Source organism: Pleurodeles waltl, chromosome 9 (genome assembly GCF_031143425.1).
Source record: "Pleurodeles waltl isolate 20211129_DDA chromosome 9, aPleWal1.hap1.20221129, whole genome shotgun sequence".
In the NCBI taxonomy this organism is placed as follows: domain Eukaryota; kingdom Metazoa; phylum Chordata; class Amphibia; order Caudata; family Salamandridae; genus Pleurodeles; species Pleurodeles waltl.
In genome coordinates this window covers 170,568,173-170,590,494 of record NC_090448.1, presented here as the reverse complement: position 1 = coordinate 170,590,494, position 22,322 = coordinate 170,568,173, and the positions used below count along the sequence as shown (strand labels likewise).

The 22,322-nt window shown below is 44.3% G+C and overlaps 1 protein-coding gene across 1 annotated transcript in view; it reads right to left on the bottom strand.

Moving 5' to 3' along the window:
* LOC138259603 (cadherin-related family member 3-like) overlaps window positions 1-22,322 on the bottom strand; it is a 522,653-nt gene that overhangs the window by 459,335 nt on the left and 40,996 nt on the right. The window contains exon 4 of the mRNA XM_069207439.1: window positions 14,399-14,487. Coding sequence (XP_069063540.1) covers window positions 14,399-14,487 — 89 coding nt within the window. The remainder of the gene's footprint in view (window positions 1-14,398; window positions 14,488-22,322) is intronic.

Sequence of the window (22,322 nt, the reverse complement as noted above, 5' to 3'; positions counted from 1 at the left end):
GGACAGGGTAACAAAGTGGGACAGTGAGGGGACAATCAGGGTGGTCTTATTTCCTGGCGGGGGTCTTGCCATCTGTCTCTGTCATGTTCCTGGTTCTCAGGGCCCGCTTTCGTGGTGGTTGTCCGTCTGCAGGGGGTGGGGTGCTGGTGTGTTGGTCCTGTGGCGGGGCGTCCTGTCCACTAGTGCCGGCGGAGGTGGTGGGCATTTCATCATCCTGGCTAGTGTCAGGGGCCCCTTGGAGTGCCACGGTGTCCCTCAAGGTCTTTTGAATATCCGTCAGCACCCCTACGATGGTGCCCAGGGCGGAGGCGATGGTCCTGAGCTCCTCCCTGAATCCCAAATACTGCTCCTCCTGCAGACGCAGGGTCTCCTGCAACTTGTCCAGGACCGTTGCCATCGTCTCCTGGCAGTGGTGGTATGCTCCCATGATGGAGGATAGGGCCTCGTGTAGAGTGGGTTCCCTTGGCCTGTCCGCCCCCTGTCGCACAGCAGCCCTCCCAGTTCCCCTGTGTTCCTGTGCCTCCGTCCCCTGGACTGTGTGCCCACTACCACTGCCCCCAGGTCCCTGTTGTTGTTGGGGTGGTGGGTTACCCTGGGTGCCCTGTAGTGGTGGACACACCGCTGATTGACCTGTCCTGGGTAGGGAGGTTTGGGCCCGCTGGGTGGGTGCTGTGCTGGTGTTACCAGAGGGTGGAAGCTCAGTGTTGGGCTGTGGCTGGGCAAGAGGAACCGACTGTCCTGAGGCCCACAATGGTCCGGGCTGGTCATCAAGATCCAGTAGGGCAGAGCTGCTGTCGTCACTGTGGGCCTCTTCTGGGGGTGGAGTGGTGTTGTCTGGACCCTCTGGTGTGGTGACGTTCCTTCGGGTTCCTGCGGGGGTATGAGTACATGATTATTGCATGTGTGTGTTTCATGGTGTGCAATGGTTGGGTGTGCGTGAACCCCAGTGCAGGCATTCCTGTGTGGGGGCTTGTGTGGTGATGGTTGGGGGGTGTTGTGGGTCTGTGCAGTGGGCATGCTTTAGTGATGGGTGTCCATGCTTAGTTGTGTCATGCAGGTCTTGGGGTTGGGATGGGTGGTTGGTGTTATGGGTAGATTAGTGGGTAGTTAGGGTGATAGGGGAGGGTGTGAGGGTGGGGGGGTGTGATAGCATGCAGGTAGGGTGGGGTATATGATAGTGAAGATTTGACTTACCAGTGTCTGTTCCTCCAACGACTCCTGCGAGGCCCTCAGGATGCAAGATGGACAAGACTTGCTCCTCCCATGTTGTTAGTTGTGGGGGAGGAGGTGGGGGTCCGCCGCCAGTCCGCTGTAATGCGATGTGGTGCCTGGATACCGTGGAACGCACCTTCCCCCGTAGGTCGTTCCACCTCTTCCTGATGTCCTCCCTATTTCTTGGGTGCTGTCCCACAGCGTTGACCCTGTCGACTATCCTTTGCCATAGCTCCATCTTCCTGGCTATGGATGTGTACTGTACCTGTGAGCCAAATAGCTGTGGCTCTACCCTGATGATTTCCTCGACCATGACCCTGAGCTCCTCCTCGGAGAAGCGGGGGTGTCTTTGGCGTGACATGGGGTGGTGTGTGTGATGTGTGGGGTGGTGTATGTGTTGATGAGTGTGGTGAGTGTAGTGGTATGTGGTGTTTTGTGCGTGGATGTTGTGTGGGTAATGGTGTTGTGTGCCTCTGTGTGATGGGGTTGTCAATAGCTGTACTCTCTCTCTGGCCTTCTCTCAGAATTTCTGGTTGTAGGGGTTTGTGGGTGATGTGGGTGGGTTTTTTATATTGTTTTGGGTGTGTGGGAGTGGTGTGTGTATGTGTATCAGGTGTGTGTATTTGTAATTGTCCAATGTGGCGGTGTTTTGGAGCTGTGTGTGTATTTTGAGCGCGGCGGTGTGTACCGCCAATGAAATACCGGGTTTGAAAGACCGCCGTGTGGATTCGTGGGTCGTAATAGCATGGGCATGTTTCTGTTGGCGTGGAGGTGGAGGATTTGTTTCCGCATATTTATCGCTGACCTTTGGTGTGGCGGACTTGTGTGGGTGTCTGAATTTCGGCGGATTCCGTGATGTGTGTCATAATAGCTGTGGCGGACTCCCGCCGCCGCCGCGGTGTATTGGCGGTCTTCTGCACGGCGGTAAGCAGCTTTTACCGCCAATGTTGTAATGACCCCCCTCGTACCATCTAACAATTGCATTGTAGTGTGTTTATTGTATTGGTGTTTGTCATAGTTTTGTCATTCCTTGCTAGGCCAAAAGCTCTGATAGCATGAGTGGTGTTATTGTATCTGTTAATGTTGCAAGTGCTAATGTCCCGGTACTTTAAACATGTGTACACATTTCTTCCATACATAATTTGCCATTTGCATGCAAGAGGAATTGAGGGACCTAGGGGCAGGGGAGGCCTATTAGTACGGACTTACCCTGCGCACCTCTTTTTTTTAATCCTCATTTTCTATTGATCCTCTGTTTGGATCCTGTCTTCTTCTTCCCCGCAGAATGTGACTATAAGGGGCAACCCCCCACTGTTAGATCCCAGACCAGAGGCTAACTGCCTTTTTTGCGCAGGGTAAGTCCGTACTAATAGGCTCCCTCTCCCCCTAGGTCCCTCAGTTCCTCTTGCATGTGTATGTGTGTGATGCCCACGGCATGTTTCTGACACAATTAGTGTGCTGTTGTTTGGATTGAAGTGGCACAATTACCTCACAACCATTTATCGTTTTCCTTTTCTTTCCCTCTAGGCCTCCTCCAAAAGTACTCAAGTAGGCTCCACATATATACATAGTTTTTTTAGCACTTATCCATCTGTTGAGCATGTAATTTTGCTCTCTATCTGTAGGGATCCCCGACCCTAATGATGCCCAAGACCTTTCGGCTCTTAGCATGGGCAGAAACATGTTGGTCCACAATTTTTAGACCCCCTGAGTCATTATCCGCAATGGAGTCTTCACTCCTGTTTTTATTCTAACCTACAAACACCTATATTAAAAAGTCCCCAAACAAAACGGGTGATTTGTAAGGTCATTTTATGATTCACAACCTTTATCTGGATCCCTTGTATTATCCAGCTAGATTAAATTTCAGCACTCCCTCTGCAGTTCTTTTAACAACGAGGTTGAGTCCGCCCAGGTAGTATCATCTTACCTGGGTGAGGATAGGTGGTTATATGATGAATCATGACGCTATAATGTGTGTGAGACCACCTAGTCTGTAAAGGGAACTCCCTCAAAGGTACTCACTCATACTTCTCTTGTGGACTACGCGCCCAATCAGCGCGTTCTGAACAGGCCCCAAGAGTCCTGTTTTCTCTATCAGCACCCCACACTCCTTGTGTGTTTATAGTCTCTAGTCTAAACAGGAGTTTGTGTGGGGTTGAATCACTCCCGACACTCTCTTCTTATGGTATAATGGGTCCATGAGGATGTCAGTGGGTCTGTGAGTGGGTGCATGTGTGTCTGAGTGGGCCTGTGAGTGAGTGTGTAAGTGTCTGAGTGAGTGTGTGAGTGGGAGAAATTGATTGAAAGGGAGACAGGAAAAGAGAAAGAAAGTCAGATGGAAATAGAGTTTTTTTAGGCTTTAATATTTCATATACTTAGAAAGAGATATTTGTGTTTGATTTACATAAAAAAATCTACTTGTTATTTTTTTTAAACTATAATATTTTTTTTTAAATTAGAAATAGAAAAAGAAAAAGGGAAATTAGTCCAGCTGTATTCAAACCCCCAAAGCTCAGTGTGAAGGCCTGTGACCTTCACACTGAGCTATGTTTTTTTTTTTCTTCTTTTTTTAGCCCCTTATGGATTATCTGGGACCACAAGTGGGCCCTCAAGGGCTCCCCCACGATCCCTATATGTTTATATATTAATTAAAAAAAATATATTTAATAAAAAGCCCTTACGGGCTACCGGGCACAGCGGGGGAAGCCTTAAGGCTTCCCTTGCAGATGCCATTGCTTCAGCAAGCACAGAGCTGCTATGACAGGGGACAGAGATAGCTTCCAATTTTGAGAGCCGGACCTGCTTTACAGGTTCAACTGTCAAAACCCGAAGTGTTTGCTTTGGCTTGGCTGCAGAGCTACAGCCAAGCCACAGCAAAATGCTATGTCCCGGGAGTGGGCTCCCCAGGATAAAGCAGGAGCCAGCCCTGGAGGGTGGCAGTCCCCAGGGCAATCTGTGGCTCCAGCCCCCCTCCAACGTGGACATAGCCCTGGGGCTTTGTGGTCCCCAGGGAGTGGGAGTTTCAAAAGGAACCCCTTTCTTATTTTAAATATATGGGGGGGGTGCATGCCCCCCGGCAACCACTGCTTCCTCAGGCCTACATTTTATAAGTGGCGGGGGTGGACCCGGATATTTGAGCTCAGAGAAAGAAATGAAAACTCCACTTCCAGCAAGTGGCAGCTATTGGACAACTCCTGCTTGCTGAAAGTGGAGTTATGTTTGCTTTTGCTTGGAGCAAAAGCAGATGGATACATCCAGAGGCTGGACACCTCAGGACGTAGCAGGAGCCAGCCCTGGGGGTTGGCGGTCCCCAGGGCCATGCATAGCTCACCAAGAGGAGTTGCGAGGCCCCCTCCTTCATTTCAACTGGACCCCGGGAGGCGGTGGTCCCTGGCACTGGGGGGTCCCCCTATTAAATTGCCATGATGCCACGGGGAGATGGTGGTCCCCGGGGCACAGGGGTGCCTATGCGGTACCCTCCACATTGTTCATGGATTTCCCCAGGGAGGTGGAGGTCCCAGAGGTGCTTGGACTGAACAGCCCCCTGCATACTATTAAGTTGTCATTGCCCCGAGGAGGTGGTGGTCCCCCTCTGTGCAGGGGAGCCTATGCGGCACCCCCACATTTTTCCTTAATTGCCCCAGGGAGGTGGCAGTCCCCGGGGCACAGGGATGCCTGTGTGCTAGATTAGAGTCATTTTTTTTACGCTAATCCAGCATGGCATTACAATAGCAGAAAAAATTATTCTATTGTCCCTAACATGCGCCATGGTGCGCCAAATTGTAAATACGGCTCTACCACAGTGGTGTTAGGGGACACAAAGGGGACACAAGAAATATGGTGCATCACTCTTGTAAATATGGCCCTTTGTCTTAACTATAACTATCTACTGGTGACCGATACTAGGTTATATATATATATATATATATATATATATATATATATATATATAGTCTATGTTGCACAATGATCCGTAAATCAAGAATTAAGGCGCAGACCGCTCGTTGAATAGCACCATATGTTTACTGCATGCTTGCTTCTGCAATGTAAATATATTAATTGTTGATTTTAAATCTGTTTACTTCAAATGTTTCAAAACACAGTGGTCGTAAACAGGGATGTGTGTTAGCACCAATGTTGTTTCCCTTATTTATCCGAGTCACCATCCTTTTAAGAAAAGTGTTTCTTGCAATACTCCTGTCATAAATGGTATGTCAATCCATGCCTTATTGTATGCTGATCATCTGGTCATTTTAGATTGTACGTCCATCTGTGCAAAAGAGCATCCTTGTCACCCACTGTGAGGCAGATAGTCTAATATTTAACATTTCTAAAGCCAAGGTAATGGAATTAGGGGAAAAACAACCCTGTTTAAAAGTGGACAAAGTTCGATATTCCACATATTTCAGGGTAGTTTTTGACATGCCTTTGCGCTGTAAATCGACACTAAACGAGTCAGATGAAAAGCAGAAATAACACTATCGGTTCAAGTGAACTGAAACAGAAATACTCAGGCTTCTCAGTCAATCCATTATTGAAGGCGTATCTCACATAGATCGCACCCATTGTTATCTACGGCCATTCTACATTGATAGTTTTTAAACTCGCCCGACTTTACTAAACCCTTGGAAGATAGCGCACAACATAGCAGTGGTAGCTACAATCAAACTCATTTGAGTTTTATCAAATTCAGAGTGATAGGCAATACTGCTCATTCTTTTATTGGCATATGCAAAAGAGAGCCTTAATTCAGATGTGAGATAACATCTCGTTTGGGTAAGTTATGTCTCAAGTATGGTGTAACGCTTAAATGTAAGAAATTTCCAAAAAATAGGTAAATATTAGTTACTGAAGGGTTACTTAAGGTGCACGTCAAAAAGTTGTCAGTTAATGTCATTAAAAGCAGCATATAAAAACAAAAAAAACTTATCTACTTCCATAAATTGAAACTCACTTTCAGAATTTCATCCAACATGACTTGTTTCCGGATTTACGACGTGAGCTCCTTCACTTTAGACTGGGAAACTGTCAAATCGACATGCTGAAAAAGAGTGGCTATTCAGCAAATCATCACTATTCTTTAGTTGGACCTGATGCTCTTGCGCACAGCTTGTTGCAATGGCCTGCTTTTAAATCTTTAAGGGTAAAATATTTAAAATCTTTATTGAAAGCAATCTTCACACAGTAAGGACAGCTGTAGGCTAGACTGTAAAACGGCTCTGGCCTGGCATGTGGCTGTTTTTGTGTATGTTTTAAAACTACTCTTATAGTTATAATAATGTATTTTAAATGTTTTATTTGTTGCTATACTATGCATTGTAATTATCGTTATACTCTAAAAAGTATAAATATACATATTCAAATTGAATTGAGATGTGTGAAACGTTCTGCTGTGTACTACTTGGAGCTGCGGGCTATCAGATATAAGAAAACATCAGATTCTACAGTTTTCATTCATCGGCTTTTGAAGGTAGTAGTACTGCGAAATAAATAAATCTGTGTGATTAATATTTCAGACAATAATACATTTCAAGGACTTCGGCGGGAAATAAAAACATTTTAAATATCTCAACTCTGGATAAAAGATTTTTTGTTTGACAAGTACAGACTTTAATCAAAGATTTTAGTAGTGTATTCATTATAAGATAAAATTAATAGTTGATTAGAACATTGGAATGCTTGGGGCGCCATTGAAAACAATGGAGTGCTGCGGCCAATGTTTGCTTTGTTCACAGCAACAGCTGTGAACAAAGCCTCACGGAGCCCGAGGGGATTTTAATCCCCTCGGGCTCCGTGAACATTTTTTTTTTTAATAGAACATTCTGCCCTGAGTGGCAGAATGTTCTAATAGCTTTAGAACCCGCCGTAGCGGGCTCTACCGGCTATTAAAGTCCCTCTCCCTTGTTAAATGCCCTCGCCTTCGGCTCAGGCATTTAACGCGGGGAGCGGGCCTTTAATAGCCGGTAGAGCCCGCTACGGCGGGTTCTAAGGCTATAGTAGTCACTGTCAGATGCAAAAATGCACTGTTACCTAGTCCAATTTTCAAAATAATAAACATAATATATCATTTTAATTTCTTTAAATTATGGAAAAACTGGTTTTCAAAGATTGTTTTCATAAATTAGTGTGTTTTAGTTCTGGACTTACAGGAGAAATTCACAAATGAGACATTACTACACACAGGCTTCAGCACGAGTCCCCAAGTTTTCAAACCATCAGTTTTTTCGAGATCGAAGTCAGAATTTAGAAGAACCCCAGATATTTAACGTCTGCATTGTAGGTATGATATTTTCTATTGCAAAGTGAAAGATTAATATAATGTTCATCTGATATATTAATCTTCAGGTGCTGCTAATATCCCAATATTGTGAACATAACATAAAGCCCACATTGACTTCCACCACTGAAGTGTATATACTTAGCTAGTACAATTAGAATTAAAGAGGTGTAACTTTTGCTGCAATGAATCTGTAAATGATAGTGATCGACAATTTGCTCTCCCCCCGATTTATGTATTGAGTTTACATTCTTAAAAATATTACAGTTTTTTACATATTTTTTCTGCCTCCCAAAATTCTTCCATACGTTCATTCTACTCCAAGAAAAATCTCTGAGAGTTGATCTAATAATAGCTACAAGATAAAGCTACTGGAAGTGACAGATAAATGGACTTTACTCACAGTGTATGATGTATAGGATAACGTATTCTGTGATACATTAGAAGGATGTTGAGGCCAAAAGGCAGATTTAATTTAAAAGATCATGAAACTCAAAAAAGACTTGCAATATTATTTTATAGTATGAAAGAATGTATTTTCCTTACAATACATGATCACACCATTAAACTTCCTACACACTTTGTAAAACCGTGGTGCTGGATGTTTGAAATAAAATAGATAGTACAGTTGCAGTATAGTATGGTTGCAGGTATGAAGAATAAACGTTGACTATGTAGTGCAAAATTAAACTCACCAATAAGTAGTTATGTTGTTATAAAAAGATATTTGAATCAGTTTAATTCAAATGAGATTACAAATTGCAAATATGCAGAAACATAAAAAGAGATCCTATACCATGCCAAAAATATACAAGTCGTCATTAATATCTCCTTTCTTTTGATCCCTATTCCATTTAAAAATAGAAATCAGAAGAATAAAAAGCCAGTTTTAGTTTTCCTTGTTTAAGCTGCAGCGATAATTATGCAGCCTGCACTTCACATTTACTCTGGCAGCAGGCATCATGATGTCACAACTCAACTCTTATAAACATTACAGTTGAGCACCTATGTCATTAGCTTGTTGCAACTGTAAAAAACGTCACAGCTCAATTCTAAAGGAAATCAGAGAGAATGTTTTATAAAGAGATGGCAACAATAAACAACTTTTATTCGGTATGCAAAAAAATTCATCCATTACAATAAATAATCTCCAATACATTTGTTAAAATTAGCAAAAAAAACATAAATAATAAGAACACCCATCAAGAATAAAAAGATATATAACACGTGCATAGAAACAATAAAATAGAAAGATTCATTCTAAAAACTCTACATTGTTACGCCAAGTAATAGCTCCCTTCAGGAATGATCCCAGCCCCTTCCACACCAATGCATCTGAGGCCATCTGCAGCCACATAAAAGCAGGACGATATGGCACAAAACCCTTGGGCTCTAGGAGAGGCAATAAAAAACAAGTTCTGAATGGTGCATAGAAAACACAAAACAAAGTAAAATTGGGCAAGGTCTGTTGGGACACCCCATCACAGGGGCAGGGTCTAATACATTTGTCCCCATACTGACCTAACGAGAAACACAGGTTACTTCTGATGATCCCCAAACGGAAACGGGTTATGAGAGACCTTTCCCTCACATCCTTTATCTCTAAGAGATACAGCTCAGGGCCTACCCACATCTTTAACATAATGAAATCCCTGATCGATTTTTTCCCTAAAGCCTCCCCCTCCCTCCTATTCTTCTGGATTCTTAAAAAATTCTCCTTAGCCCATTTCTTATCACACCTGGTCAGGCCTTCAGGATGATCAACCAAATCAGGCCGCCCCAAATCACGAGCCATCTTCCTTATGTGCATCAACCAGGGAATATTCTTTACATTGTCACAAGCCAGACAATCCTTTAAGATATCCCTATTCAGAGTGGCATGTTCGTTAGTCCAAATTGAGATCCATAGCAGAAGGGGAGTCAACTGAATAGTGTCCTGGACAAACTCAAGCTCCAACTCCAAATGAAGACTAAAACCAGGGATATTTTGTCCAACTCCCAATAGCCTTCTACAGAACCGATTTTCTTCCACCGTAAGGGCTCGGGAGTCCCCATACCCCCAAAGTGCAGCACCGTACAGCAGAACGGGGAGGCATTTTCGCCTATAAATTTCAAGCAAAGGCTTGATGGGTTTACTACCTACCCTAACAGCAAAGTCAAAAGTCACGCCAACTGCTGCATGAAAAAGCGCACCCCTTCTGGCAATACAAGGTTTCCAAGATCCTTTCTCATCAAAAATAATCCCTAGGTATGGAAACTCATGGACCCTACTAATAATTTGATCCTCCACCCTTAGCTGCCCCACCCTACTCAGGGGTTTTCCACACACCATAAAATGAGATTTCTTAAAATTGACCTCTAGACCCAAAGCTGACATAAGGTGGCATAAGCTCTAACTATTTCCCGGAGACCATTCATAGTACGGGCCATGAGGACTGCGTCATCCGCGTACGTTAGCACAGGGATATCAGTACCATTCACCTTTGGAACATCCCTACAATGTTTCATCAGAAAATCAGACAATCCATTTGTCTATAGAAGAAACAAAGTAGGAGCCAGAACACACCCCTGGCGCACATCCCTTGAAAACTTAAAGGCCTCTGAGCATTCCCAATTCGACCCCACCCTCACATTTGCAACCGTCCCAGAATGTAGATATCGGAGCAACTCTACAATATTAGGATCCAGCCCTAACTGATTTAATCTCTCCCATAATATAGACCGATTCACCTTATCAAAGGCACAGCTAAGATCCATAAAAGCAAGATAGAGCGTACCTTTCCTAGCCTGCGTGTATTTGCCGATCAACATCAGTAGGTTGAGACATTGGTCTTGCGTGCCAAGGCCTTCCCTGAAACCATACTGGTCCCGGCTTAAGATATCATTCCCTATCATCCATGACTCCATACGCCTTAAAATAATCCGTCCCAGAATCTTCACCGAAGAGTCCAGTAGAGAAGTAGGGCGGTAGGACTTAGGATCATTTCGGTCGCCCTTTTTAAACACTGGGACAATACATGCCAGACTCCAAGAGTTAGGGGTACCCACAGTAACTGCTGCATTAAGGACATTTAAGAGAACAGGTGCCCATAACTGGGGGTTCGCTTTATACAAGTCCATAGGGATCGAATCCGGGCCCGGAGATTTATTGCTCGCACTACTCTGTATGGCATCCATAACCTCCTGGAGCGAGAACCTAATTGCTAGGTTAGGAGCCATCTCATACTAGATCTCCCGGTTATTTCTTAGTGAAGAAGCCTCAAAAATACTACAAAAGTGAATTACCCATGCTTCCGGAGCGATGTGACAGCCAAGGCCCTCAGATGTATCTGTTCCAAAGGAACCTCTATTTACCACTTTCCAAAACAGGCCAGGATCCTTCAGAGCTATGGCACGTTCTAATTCTTCCCAGGCTTTATCTTTATGTTTTATCTTGCTATCCCTCAGGGCCCTCTTATATTTCATTCTAGCTTCTTTTACAAGGACCCAATCTCTAGAATGTTTCTTAGTGGCCATCTTCAGGTTTGCCCTTGCAACATAGCAGGTCTTATCGTACCAACCACAATTATGTTTACTAGGTTGGCTGCTTACTGAAAAAAAACAGTCTCTCACTGCTGCATTTACTCTTGTTATTGCATTCATAACAGTCTTCGGATTAGGAGCCTCTGTCAAGTGTGTCCATAAATAAATGTAAATTTTCCCCCACCACCCTTTCTACAACTTCTAGGGAATCCACTTGCTTCCACCCAAGCCGCCTACCCTGGTCCTTTATCTCCACTACTACCGGCCTACCTCGTCCTAAATTACGTAGTGCCCCAGGGAGTTTAAAGGATACTATAAGGGGATTATGATCACTGAAACTCTCCCCCAGCACCTCCCCCCCAGTCACCAGGTCTTTCAAAGGTGGAGACGTAAAAATATAGTCAATAGTGGATTCAGATCCTCTTCCCACATAGGTTGGGAGTTGATGAGTGCCAACGGCTTCTATATCACACACATTCAAAAGGCCCATCTTCCTGAGTTCCTTGATTAGAACCCTGCCTCTGGAGTCCTGCAGACCATCCACTGAATAATCCTCGCAGTCAAAAATAAAGGGATTAACCACAGTACTGAGCCTCCCCATCTTAGCATTAAAGTCTCCAGAGACAATAACACAGAATTCTAACCCCATCTCCTCCATTCTGTGTTTCAAAACCTGAAGAACAGAAAACAGGGCCCCAATTTGGCATCCCATATCCCACACAGCGTTATAAAAGTTAACCAGTAAAATATTAAAATTATTAGAGAAAATTACCCACACCAGCAATATACCTTGGTGATTACAGTTAATTTGAAAAGCACCCACTATCTTAGAGAAGCGGATTAGGGTAACCAAGCCACCTTTTGAGCGGCCACCAAGAGACTTCACAGCTGGAATTGCAAATCTGTTATACCCATCCCACAGAGACAACCCCTCCGACAAGGTTTCCTGAAGCATGATCACATCAAAATTAGTCATATACCTAATCCACGCCTGATCAGATAACTTAGCATCATAGCCCACGATATTCTATGAGATAAGTTTACACTGTGGGGGCACCTCTTTTTGTATAGCCAGGGTCTTGGCGCATTGTCAGTCCACCCCTTTCAAGGATAAATTACTGTTAGTGGCAGTTCTTCTGCTGGTTGCCTGGTGACTATTCTGACCCAGGGGGGGGGAAACCTACCAGGACCCGGAAACACCCCGGCACTCAATCGCATGTGGTCATAAAAATAACCCAGAGGGACCATACCAATTGTACCAGGTCTAAATATAGCAGGGCGGTAGGTGGAAAGGAGCCTTTGACTCAGGGCTGGGTATCTAACATTTATAATAATACAATCTTCATCCCCCAACTTATTTTTGGGCCCAACCCATCCAATTCTTCTGGCAAACAGAATATCATTGAAATCCTTACATGAGAAATCACAGTTCTTACTCAACCAATATCCAGCCTTGTTTGTGAGTTGGGCCGTGGACTCAGTTACCCCAGGGCCAAGAGCAGGTACATTCGTCAATACCACCACATAGGGGGCACAAGCTGGGGGGAGATCAAAACAGGTCAATGCAGGCCTGGCCGTCGGGAGATTCAGATTATTATTCCCAACCAGCTGTTGGTCAGACCCCCCGCTACCACAAATTCAGGATCAGGCTGCCTACTACAGCTAGGCCTATTGACAGTCCTATCCGTCCTTAATATAGAAGTCAGTGCAGCCGACGCAATCTCAGCATGAGCGCCCTGACCCCCAGAATTTCCAGAATTAGCCAATAGCTGAGATGATTTTCCCAGAGGCCCCACTGGCCCTGCAGCGTCCTCCAGCAAGAGCAACTCCTCACAAGGATGGGATCGCCTGGTCGGGGCCACACATCCACCTGCACAATGCCTCCCCTGACTTCCTTGCACAGATATCAGAGAGACTGCCTTTTCTATGGCCGATAGTTTCTCCACAACAGGGGATAAAATCTCCTGGATCATTTCACGAAATTTTGACAATAAAATAGTAACATCACAACCCAGCTGCTGGCAAGGTGCAGGGTCACTACTCGTACCCTTAGGGAGTTCCAAGGGGGATGTTTTTGACTTGGGAATCGATTTCTTTAAGACCTTTTCTTTCCTCGGAGGGGCTACATTTATCCAGGGGGCAGGCCGGGGGAGAAGATAATAAAAGTCTTTTGCTTCTTCTGGAAGAGCCTTGGCCACAGAACGCTCTGTAGTCTCTATTCGCTCAATTTGAGCAGGTTCAACAGCAACCATGACAGTACCTTGATCTCCCCCTGGATAAGTCACCTCCACATCCACAATCTCACGAGGACCACTATCTATTGGGGCCAGACACCAGTCCTCCAGTTCCATGGATAACCTCCTTTCTGCTAGATCAATCTCCTTCGTTACGACCCCAACGGCTCTTGTGAGGAAGGAGTCCAATGTGGTGGTGCTACTTCCCTGTCTACTGCCGCCACCACACCCTCCCATGGGACCAGTTAACGGACCTCTTTTCCTGCCCATTTTAACAGAATATTTCAATAACGAATCAAACAAAACAGATGAAAAAATTAAAAAATATTAAAGACCCACTAGACCCACTAAAAAGGCTCCAAAATGATCCCCAGTATATAGTACATGTATAAATAGTCACCGTTCACTGGAGATGAAAGAGGGGTGGCCCAGCCCAGCCTCTAACGGGCGATGACGGGCGCAAGACGGGCCCGCCCTTGGCCCGCGTGTGTCCCGCGTATGCGGGAGCGCTAAACAGTTTTTAAAGGGCTCCTGCCCCGTAAGTTTATACCGCCGCCTCCACCAGTGACACGCTTCCCGCATATGCAGGAGTGCTAAACAGTTTTTAAAGGGCTCCTGCCCCGTAAGTTTATGCCACCGCCTCCACCAGTGACGCGCTGCCCGCGGATGCGGGAGCGCTAAACCGTTTTTAAAGGGGCTCCTGCCCCGTAAGTATATGCCGCCGCCTCCACCAGTGACGCGCTTCCCGCAGATGCGGGAGCGCTAAACAGTTTTTAAAGGTCTCCTGCCCCGTAAGTTTATGCCGCCGCCTCCACCAGTGGCAGCCTTTTGTGTATTACATATTTAGCAGTCCCTATGCCACAAATTCAACAAAATCTTCATTTGATGAACATTGGCTTAGGACTCCCCCTATACTGATTGGATTCCAAATCTCAGTTTTTCTATTTTGTCAGAGTTTAGCTGTTTCTTCTTTGGCTTTTCCTGTACCTTGTCTAACATTCTTAAGTAACCATAAGGAGACAAGAAGTGCTTTACAAAACTAAAAATAAATAAACAACCTAATAAATACACATAAGGTGTTTATTCTTCAGCAATGTAATGTGCGTAATACAAATATGAGTCAATTACTTTTTCTTAACAAAATGTTTACCTCCAAAACGTCCTTTTCTGGATCACTAGCTGCAACCCTGTAAATTGATGTGCCAACAGGAGTATTTTCTGCAATATAAACCTCAGCCCCTGCAAAAAAATAAGTATGTTTGAACTACATGTTTCCATGACAGTTTTTAAATATCTTTGAGAATTTTATAATCTTGAAAAATTGTATCTTTGAGAGTTAGAAGGGATTCACTCTTTTCATAAATCTTACACCAAGACAATAGAGTTGCATTCTTATGATGCTCCTTCATTGATGTAAGCAGTAAAGTAATTGAGCAGGGGGTTTATTAGAGGAGCTTTGTAATGGTGCACAAATACAGTGACAATCCTGTTTTTACCATTTTACTATCTGTGTAATGGAAAATGGGGCAGGTATTTGCATTAGGCACAATACTGCACAAGAAGATTTCGTTCTCTATTTAAAGTTTTTATGTGAGAAATGGAGATGATATTGTCTCTACTTTTGACAGATAGGTTTACAATTGAGGTTAGACAGTTTAGTTCTAGTTTAAATATTTATATAGGATAAATCATCAAAATCAACTTGCTTCTGGATAAGGAGTTTTATACGTTTGGGATATTTTTATAAACTAAACTGTGCTGTGTAAGTTTAACACTGATTTCACAAGTCATTATTTCTATTGTTCCTTGTTGCAAAAATCTTTGTGTAACATGGACAATGTTAGACCTGTCAGTCTTAGGGTGGGTTTACCTCCACCATTTTTACTACTTCCATTTTTCTGACCTTGTTTTTTTTCTGGTATTAGGGCTCTGTGCACTTTATAATTGCTCACCAGTGCTAAAGTGCTTGTGCTCCCTCTCCTACACATGCTAATATTGGCTTATCTCCAATTGGCATATTTAATTTACTTATAAGTCCCTAGTAAAGTGCATTACATGTTCCCAGGGCCTGTACAATAAATGTTACTAGTGGGCCTGCAACATTGATTTTACCACCCACTTAAGTAGCCCTTTAACCATGCCTCATGCCTGCTATTACAAAGCCTGTCTGGCTGGTTTTACACTGCCATGTTGACATGACAAAATATTCCTTTTGCCAGGCCCAATCCTTCCCTTTGTATACACATGTCACCCCTAAGGTAGGCTCTGGACAACCCTGAGGGTAGGGTACAATATATTTTAAAGGTGGGACATATATTTTAAAGTTTTACATGTCCAGGTAGTTAAAAAACTTCCAAAGTCATTTGTCACTATGTTTTTCATGTTTCATATTTTGTCTATCTCTCCTGTAGGATAACACTGGCATGACCTTATTACATCTTATGTGTAATTTACAACTGGAAGAGAAGAGATAAACTTCTCAAGTTTAGTGTCTCTGGAATCACAATTTAAAATCACAACTTATGGTGATGTCACATTTTAAATTGCAATCGTGAAGATGCCACTTTTAGAAAGTTGGCCTTTTCTTACTTTAGCCATTTGGTGCCTGCTACCTGTCACTGATCACTTGACTGGGGTGGTGACAACTGGGCTTGTGTATTCCCTCTAGACAACCACACACCATGGGAGCTTAGGTGTGAATAGATGGGTCGTTCTGGAACGATGGGAGGGAGAAGCTGGATACAGCCTCACTTACAACTTAATAGGGTGTGTCTTGTCCTCACACAAAGGGCTGCATAACCCCCTCTGGTTAGTCTAGAGCTAGGGTAGGAAGGCCAGGGTCTCTGTGCACTTCCAAGGCCCATTTTTGAAACCTCCACCGCTTCAAAGCCCCAAATGTGTATAAGTACTGAACCTCTGACACCACCAGTTCTGTACACATCTGGACCTATGAATATTCTGAGAGGAAGAAGGCCTGCTGTGCTGCTGAATGGACTGCCACTCTCCTGGATTTCCACCCTTAAGAAGCTGCTGCCTTTCAGTGCTACCCTGCCGCTCTCTTGCCTGGGTAAGAATATCTTGACCTGGAACCCATCTGGAACCCAGGGCCTCAGAGTGACTCAAAGGGCTAGTTTGCTGGCTTCCTGATCGAGCGTCAGGGATATAGCAGACTTCCCCACAGCTCCTGGACCTTTCTTCAACAAGCTCCTGACCCGCCAAGAGGCCCCTCTCAGTTCCTGAGCCCTTGGAAGAGATTTTTCAACTCCTCAAGTCAAGCTTTTGGGCTCTTCGCAAACTGGCCCATTTGCTCTAGTGCCTCTAAGTTAAGCCTGACTGCTCTGTGCAAAGCTACCAGAGGACGAGCAAAGATTAATTTAGAGTTGTTCATTTCAATATTGCACAAGTATCTAATTGCTTGATATAGATTTGCTTTGTGTTTGCTCCTGTGCATAGTTTCCTGGCTCCAGGTCATCCTTTTCCAAACTTTGAAAATGTTTTTAATTCTTGGCTGCTGCTGTCTGTTGGCAGGCCTAATATCTACGATACATATCTTAGACCTGGAGTGGGCACTGAGTAACTCCCTTGCTGATGATTCAATGGCTCTGTTGTCTATCTCTAGCTTCTGCGTTTGGTGGCTTTCTACCATATACTTGTGTTTGTCCCTCATATTAGCAGTCTGGTCACACAGTGTTATGATTGGATGACTTGTATCATCGACTGCAGCCCTCAGGAGACTCTTTTTTGTGTATCAGCACTTTATGGGAGTATGTGTGTTTTCCTTTCTTTCTATTTAGTTTCTTTTTAATTTTTCTTAATAAGGGTACAGCAGATGGAACCACCCTCCTGAACATCAGGTTCAACAAAGATTGAGCAGAGTAATAAATAACTGGGTCCACTGAATAACTGAGTTTGAGATCCCGAAAAAGGAATGGATCTGCACAAATGGACAGGGTAACTGGAGGAACAGGAAAAGTCTACTAAATTGGTCAGGGTCCCTTGAAGTACTCACAAAACATCTGTCTCACCCTCAAAATCAATGGTTTTTAGACACATTTCTTACATTTATAATAAGCAAAAACTGCTTACTCACAGCGGTATGACTAGTGATAACACATTCTAAACAAATGAAAACATTTCATGTCATTGTAAGTCTCAATACATCAAACCCATCTCCACAGAAGCATCTATTAGCTTCTACACTGTTGCTGCCTGAGGATGAACATCTTAATGAATCATTAGTCAAACAATAGCCCGTACACCAGTGTTTTTCTACCAGGCACATCATAAGAAAGCAAGGGTGGCAGGCGTTCAGATTACAACATACAGTACATGAAAAATGTTTGTACTCGAAAGAAACACATTATCCTTTGCTCTGCGGAGTCTGCAGAAATAATCGGGAGAGAGGACACGCAGGGGCACTTTGATTGGGAGGAGGAATAAGCAGAAGCAGTTTGAACAGAACATTAGAAATCTACATCCATTTTAGTGACTTTAATAATAATGGTGCTTCACAAAAATAATGCACAAATAAAAAACGCTAATAAACAGACTTACAGCAAAATAGTTTCAAGCTCAATATTATTAATTCATCTGCTAGACTAGAATTCATCATAAAAATCATAGGCACTCTAAATAAATTGTCTCCAAAAATTTCACATTTAAAACTTTAACACTGTATCAGCACTTTATGGAGTGTGTGTGTGTTTTTCCTTTCTCTCTCTTTTATCTCTTTCCTTTTTTTTTTTTTTCCTTATTAGAGGAGGCAGCTGCAAAGTGCTACGGGCCCTTGAGTAATTTATTCTTAATTGGTGCCTTTGTTTTGGCTGGACTCATTATAATGTTGCACACCACCACTGTGACTGCGGTGGTCCAACCACCACATCCCAGCAGGCGGAAATGGAGAGAATAAAGAGAGGAACTCACCTGCAGGCAGTGTTCCGCCATGGAGCCCATCACACATCTTCTGCCGCTGCTCATCGAAGGTGCACAAAATCCACACTACCTTGGATGCACCCAACTGTAAGTACACATAACTAACCGTGCCAATACGCTCAACAATAGAGCCTCATGTCGTCATCTACATGATAAGGTGCTCACGCTCTGGGCATCGAGTATACATGTAATTGAGTACACAGTTGGAGTCCTTCAAAAAGAATGACACATCCACAGCCATTAAACACCCCCTTTGGGCAGGTCACTGACACTGCACCGCAACACTACTAAAAAACACACATCTGCCTATCTCAGACACAGGGACAGTGGACACATGCCATGGACTGTCATCAGACTGCACATATGTATGGATGTGTTATACAACACTAACTTCCGTCCCATGAAACATCCTTGCAATGGAATCACACATCACCCATATTGCAATACAATGGAAGGACAATGGTATGCACATTAGTTAGAGAGACAAAAATACAATGCTCACTATGCAAACAATACCTGCACAACAGGGATGGAGGCATCAGGAGCACTCAGGGAAGGATGCTGTACTGGGACACATTACACTTTGCACACACCTCTAAAACAACATTTGCATAGGAACTGGCCCTTCAGGTATCTCTGGGACAAACAATATTAGAGCCAATTGACATACCCATGTGTAGAATGCGGAAATTAAAATCAAGAAAGCACATAAAACTGCAACAGCAATGGCTATACATCTAGTAGCTACACTGTACACACAGCAAAATTACCACATGCACAGTGAAATACAAAGGAAGCTAGCATCCTCCATGTCTGGACAAACAAAACTCAAGCTTCCACACGTGAGACAAATGTAAAATCCATATCAGGGGGACAAGTCTAACACCATACATGCTGATATTGGACAACACAAGATGAAATACTTACCATACCAAACATAACACAATACAATTACACTACAATTGCATTAACAACACATATTCATACCGTCATCATCTACCCTTGCCCTGGGTGACACCAGCACTGTCCACAAAGTCAGACTTTGCAAACAACAGCAAATGTATCAGCTATCAGAGTGAAACACACACAACTGCAGGCATACAACACAAGTTACTCAGGAATAACATAAAGGTAGAAAAGGAATTGCAGGACAAATATGGACCCTAAAAAAACAACTTGGGTTTATTAAGGCAAAATGCATAAGAACAAGGACCATTAGCCCGTCCAATTAATGTCCATGCACATGGTTCTTCCCACACCTGACTCCAATCACAGCCAGGGAATCTCCACATGAAGGGGCATCAAGTGGCCAGGCAGGCACCTCAGGGATCATCCTAGAGTGGGGTGGGGTGGGGTGGGGTGTAGTCAGATTTGGGATGGGTGAGCTTGGGAGGGGGACTGCTTCTTTGGAGAGGTGGGCTACTTCTTGGCAGAGGGTTATGGGTGCATGCTTGCAAGGGGGGCAGATGTGACAGAGGAAGTCTTGGATGTGGAGGGGTGGGTAGGGGTCAGGGTGAGGGCCTCTTGGGTTTAGGAGGTGGATAGAGGGAACAGTGGAAAGGGCAAGCTCAAAAAGGAAGTTATCCTTGGGAGCACAGGGACAGTCTTCAGAAGGGGTTGGGGATTTGAAGTTCGAGGGTGTAGTTGTCTGGTGTGGGTGCAGATGTCTTGGGTGTGTGCATGTGTGAGGTATGCTTTTGTTTGGGTGGTGTCTGTTGCATGTGTGAGTGTTGGCATTTTTGTGTCTTGGGGGTTGGGAGTTGCAGGTGCTGTAGTGGTGGGTGTGTATGTGTCTGTTGGTGTGGTATCTGTGGGTATGCAGGATGTTGTGGATATTTGTGTGTTTGTTGTGGTGGTTTCTGCAGGTATGTGGGATGTGGTGGATGTGTTTGTGGGTGCTGTGGTGGTGTCTGAGGGTATGGTGGATGTGGTGGCTGTGCCTGTGTGTATGTGTTGTGCTGGTGTCTGCGGGTATGGCTGTTGTGGTGGTGTTTGTGGGCATGCCTGATGTGTTGTGTGGGTTGGTCATGGTTATGGGGGTGTCTGGTGAACTGGTGGCTCATGTCTTGTTTGTGGGTGTATATTTAGTGCCTGTGTGCTGGTGTGTCTTGAGGTGTTTGTGTCGATGTGTGCTGCTTGTATATGTTGAGGTGGGTGTGTGCGGATGTATCTGTGTGTCTGGGATAGGTAGGAGAATAGGGGATTTGGATTGGGAAGAGGGAGGTGGAGGGGGTGGTATGTGAGGCGTGACTAACTGCCATCAGTGAGGAGGTCAGAGCCGGAAAAGATCTCTGTATGCCACACATGACACTATGAATGCCTTCCAGGAAAGCATTGGCTGCTGAAGTTGACTGACCAATCCCTAGATGGCATTCACAATGGCAGTCTAACCCACAGAGATGCTCCTCAGGAGGTCAATAGCCTCCTCATTCAGAGCACCAGGTGCAACAGGGGCTTTGGTGACCGGGCACTGGCAACTGGGTAGGAAGCAACAGGGAGGGTGGCGCTAGAACTGGGGGTGGTGGACAAGTGGTTCAGGAGTTGGTCCTGATGGGTTCTCCACCACTAGGGAGTGGCCACCGGAGGTAGAATCTGATGATGAGGATGTAGATATGGTCCCCTCCGTGGTACTTTCCCCACTCTCCGGGCCACTGGGACCCTCCGTGTTGGTGGCCTCATGACTGGAGGTACCCCACTTGGTTGTGCCCTGTCTCCTTCATTTGCCTGGGCCGATGCTGAAAATACACAGATGAAAAGGGTCACCTCATGTTCCTGATCAGACTTGAACAACAGCTGTGACTAACAAACATTACCATCACGTCAAGTAGGCCCCAGCAACAAAATACATCAAAGTGCCTCCTACGTGTACCATACCAAATGCATGCATGCCATCTCAACTGTCAACAGTTGCCCACAGGAAAATCTGGATCTCAGACAACTACAATTGCATGGCTGAAGTTGTGCAGTCAAAGTAGCAATTGAACAAATAGGAGACCATATCACTTTCAATGCTTTGCCTCATGGAGCATATCTCAGTTACCTGTTGTCATATAATAGTAGGCCACTGCTAACTTCATTCCCACGAATTGCACCAAGATCATGCAGACATCTATCTGTCACATACACAATATCATAATAAGAAATCATGCTTCTAAAACCTGACATGTTGCTGACAACAGTTCAGTAGCCTGGAGAAGATGACATGGAAACACTCATGTCACACTGGAAACATATCAACATTGCACATTTAACCCTGTGAAATGTGTCCTAATGGAGTCATGGAGGTAGTACTAATGTTGCTCAAATATGCTACACATTTGGCATAGAAATGTACACTGGAGACAAAATTTGAAAAATGTCTGGGAGATATGTCTCTAAAATCCACAACACAATGAATCAGCAAGCCCCATGGAAATCACCACTGATGTCTAGCACCCCTAAAATGACATACTCTGATTGCATCAATAGATGCCCTTAGTCCTTTGTATGTTGGGGAGGCCTAGAGATTTGCAAGTATTTATAGAAGGCCCTCAACATGTTTTGCTAATAGGAAGCTACATCATTGCCTCCATTTTGGTCCTGAAAACCCAGATGTCTGTGGATGAATGGTTACACCCAACTACTTATGATTCCAGTAGAAGTGCAAGTCACTCCTGATGCATGCCAACAGCTAGGTAACTAACCTTCCCCATTACATATGTGCAGTGCACCTTTCCACATGATGCCTCAGCAATGGCATAGAAATGCACATTGTGGGTGCAAACTCTAGTCCTACCCATCATGTCCCTCACTGCTACTGCAGTTGTACATGCCAAATGACACATTATGACGGGTGAGGGTATGTGTGAGCCAACAGACACTGGTGATACACTCCCCATAGCTAATGTCCTATTCCAACCACAGATTGGCATGTACATATATGTGAGGGAATATAGAAATGATCCCATGAACACAGATAGTCTATGCATGAAACAGCACTGCACACAGTTCGACAAAATAGTAAGGGACACATACTAACATGTAGGCAAAAGGAATGTTGGCAACAGTGATGGCACATATATCATGTCAATGGACATTCTCCACTTAACAAGGGAATGTTCTGATATGTAGCTGACTCTAAGAACAATTTATGCTCTGTCACA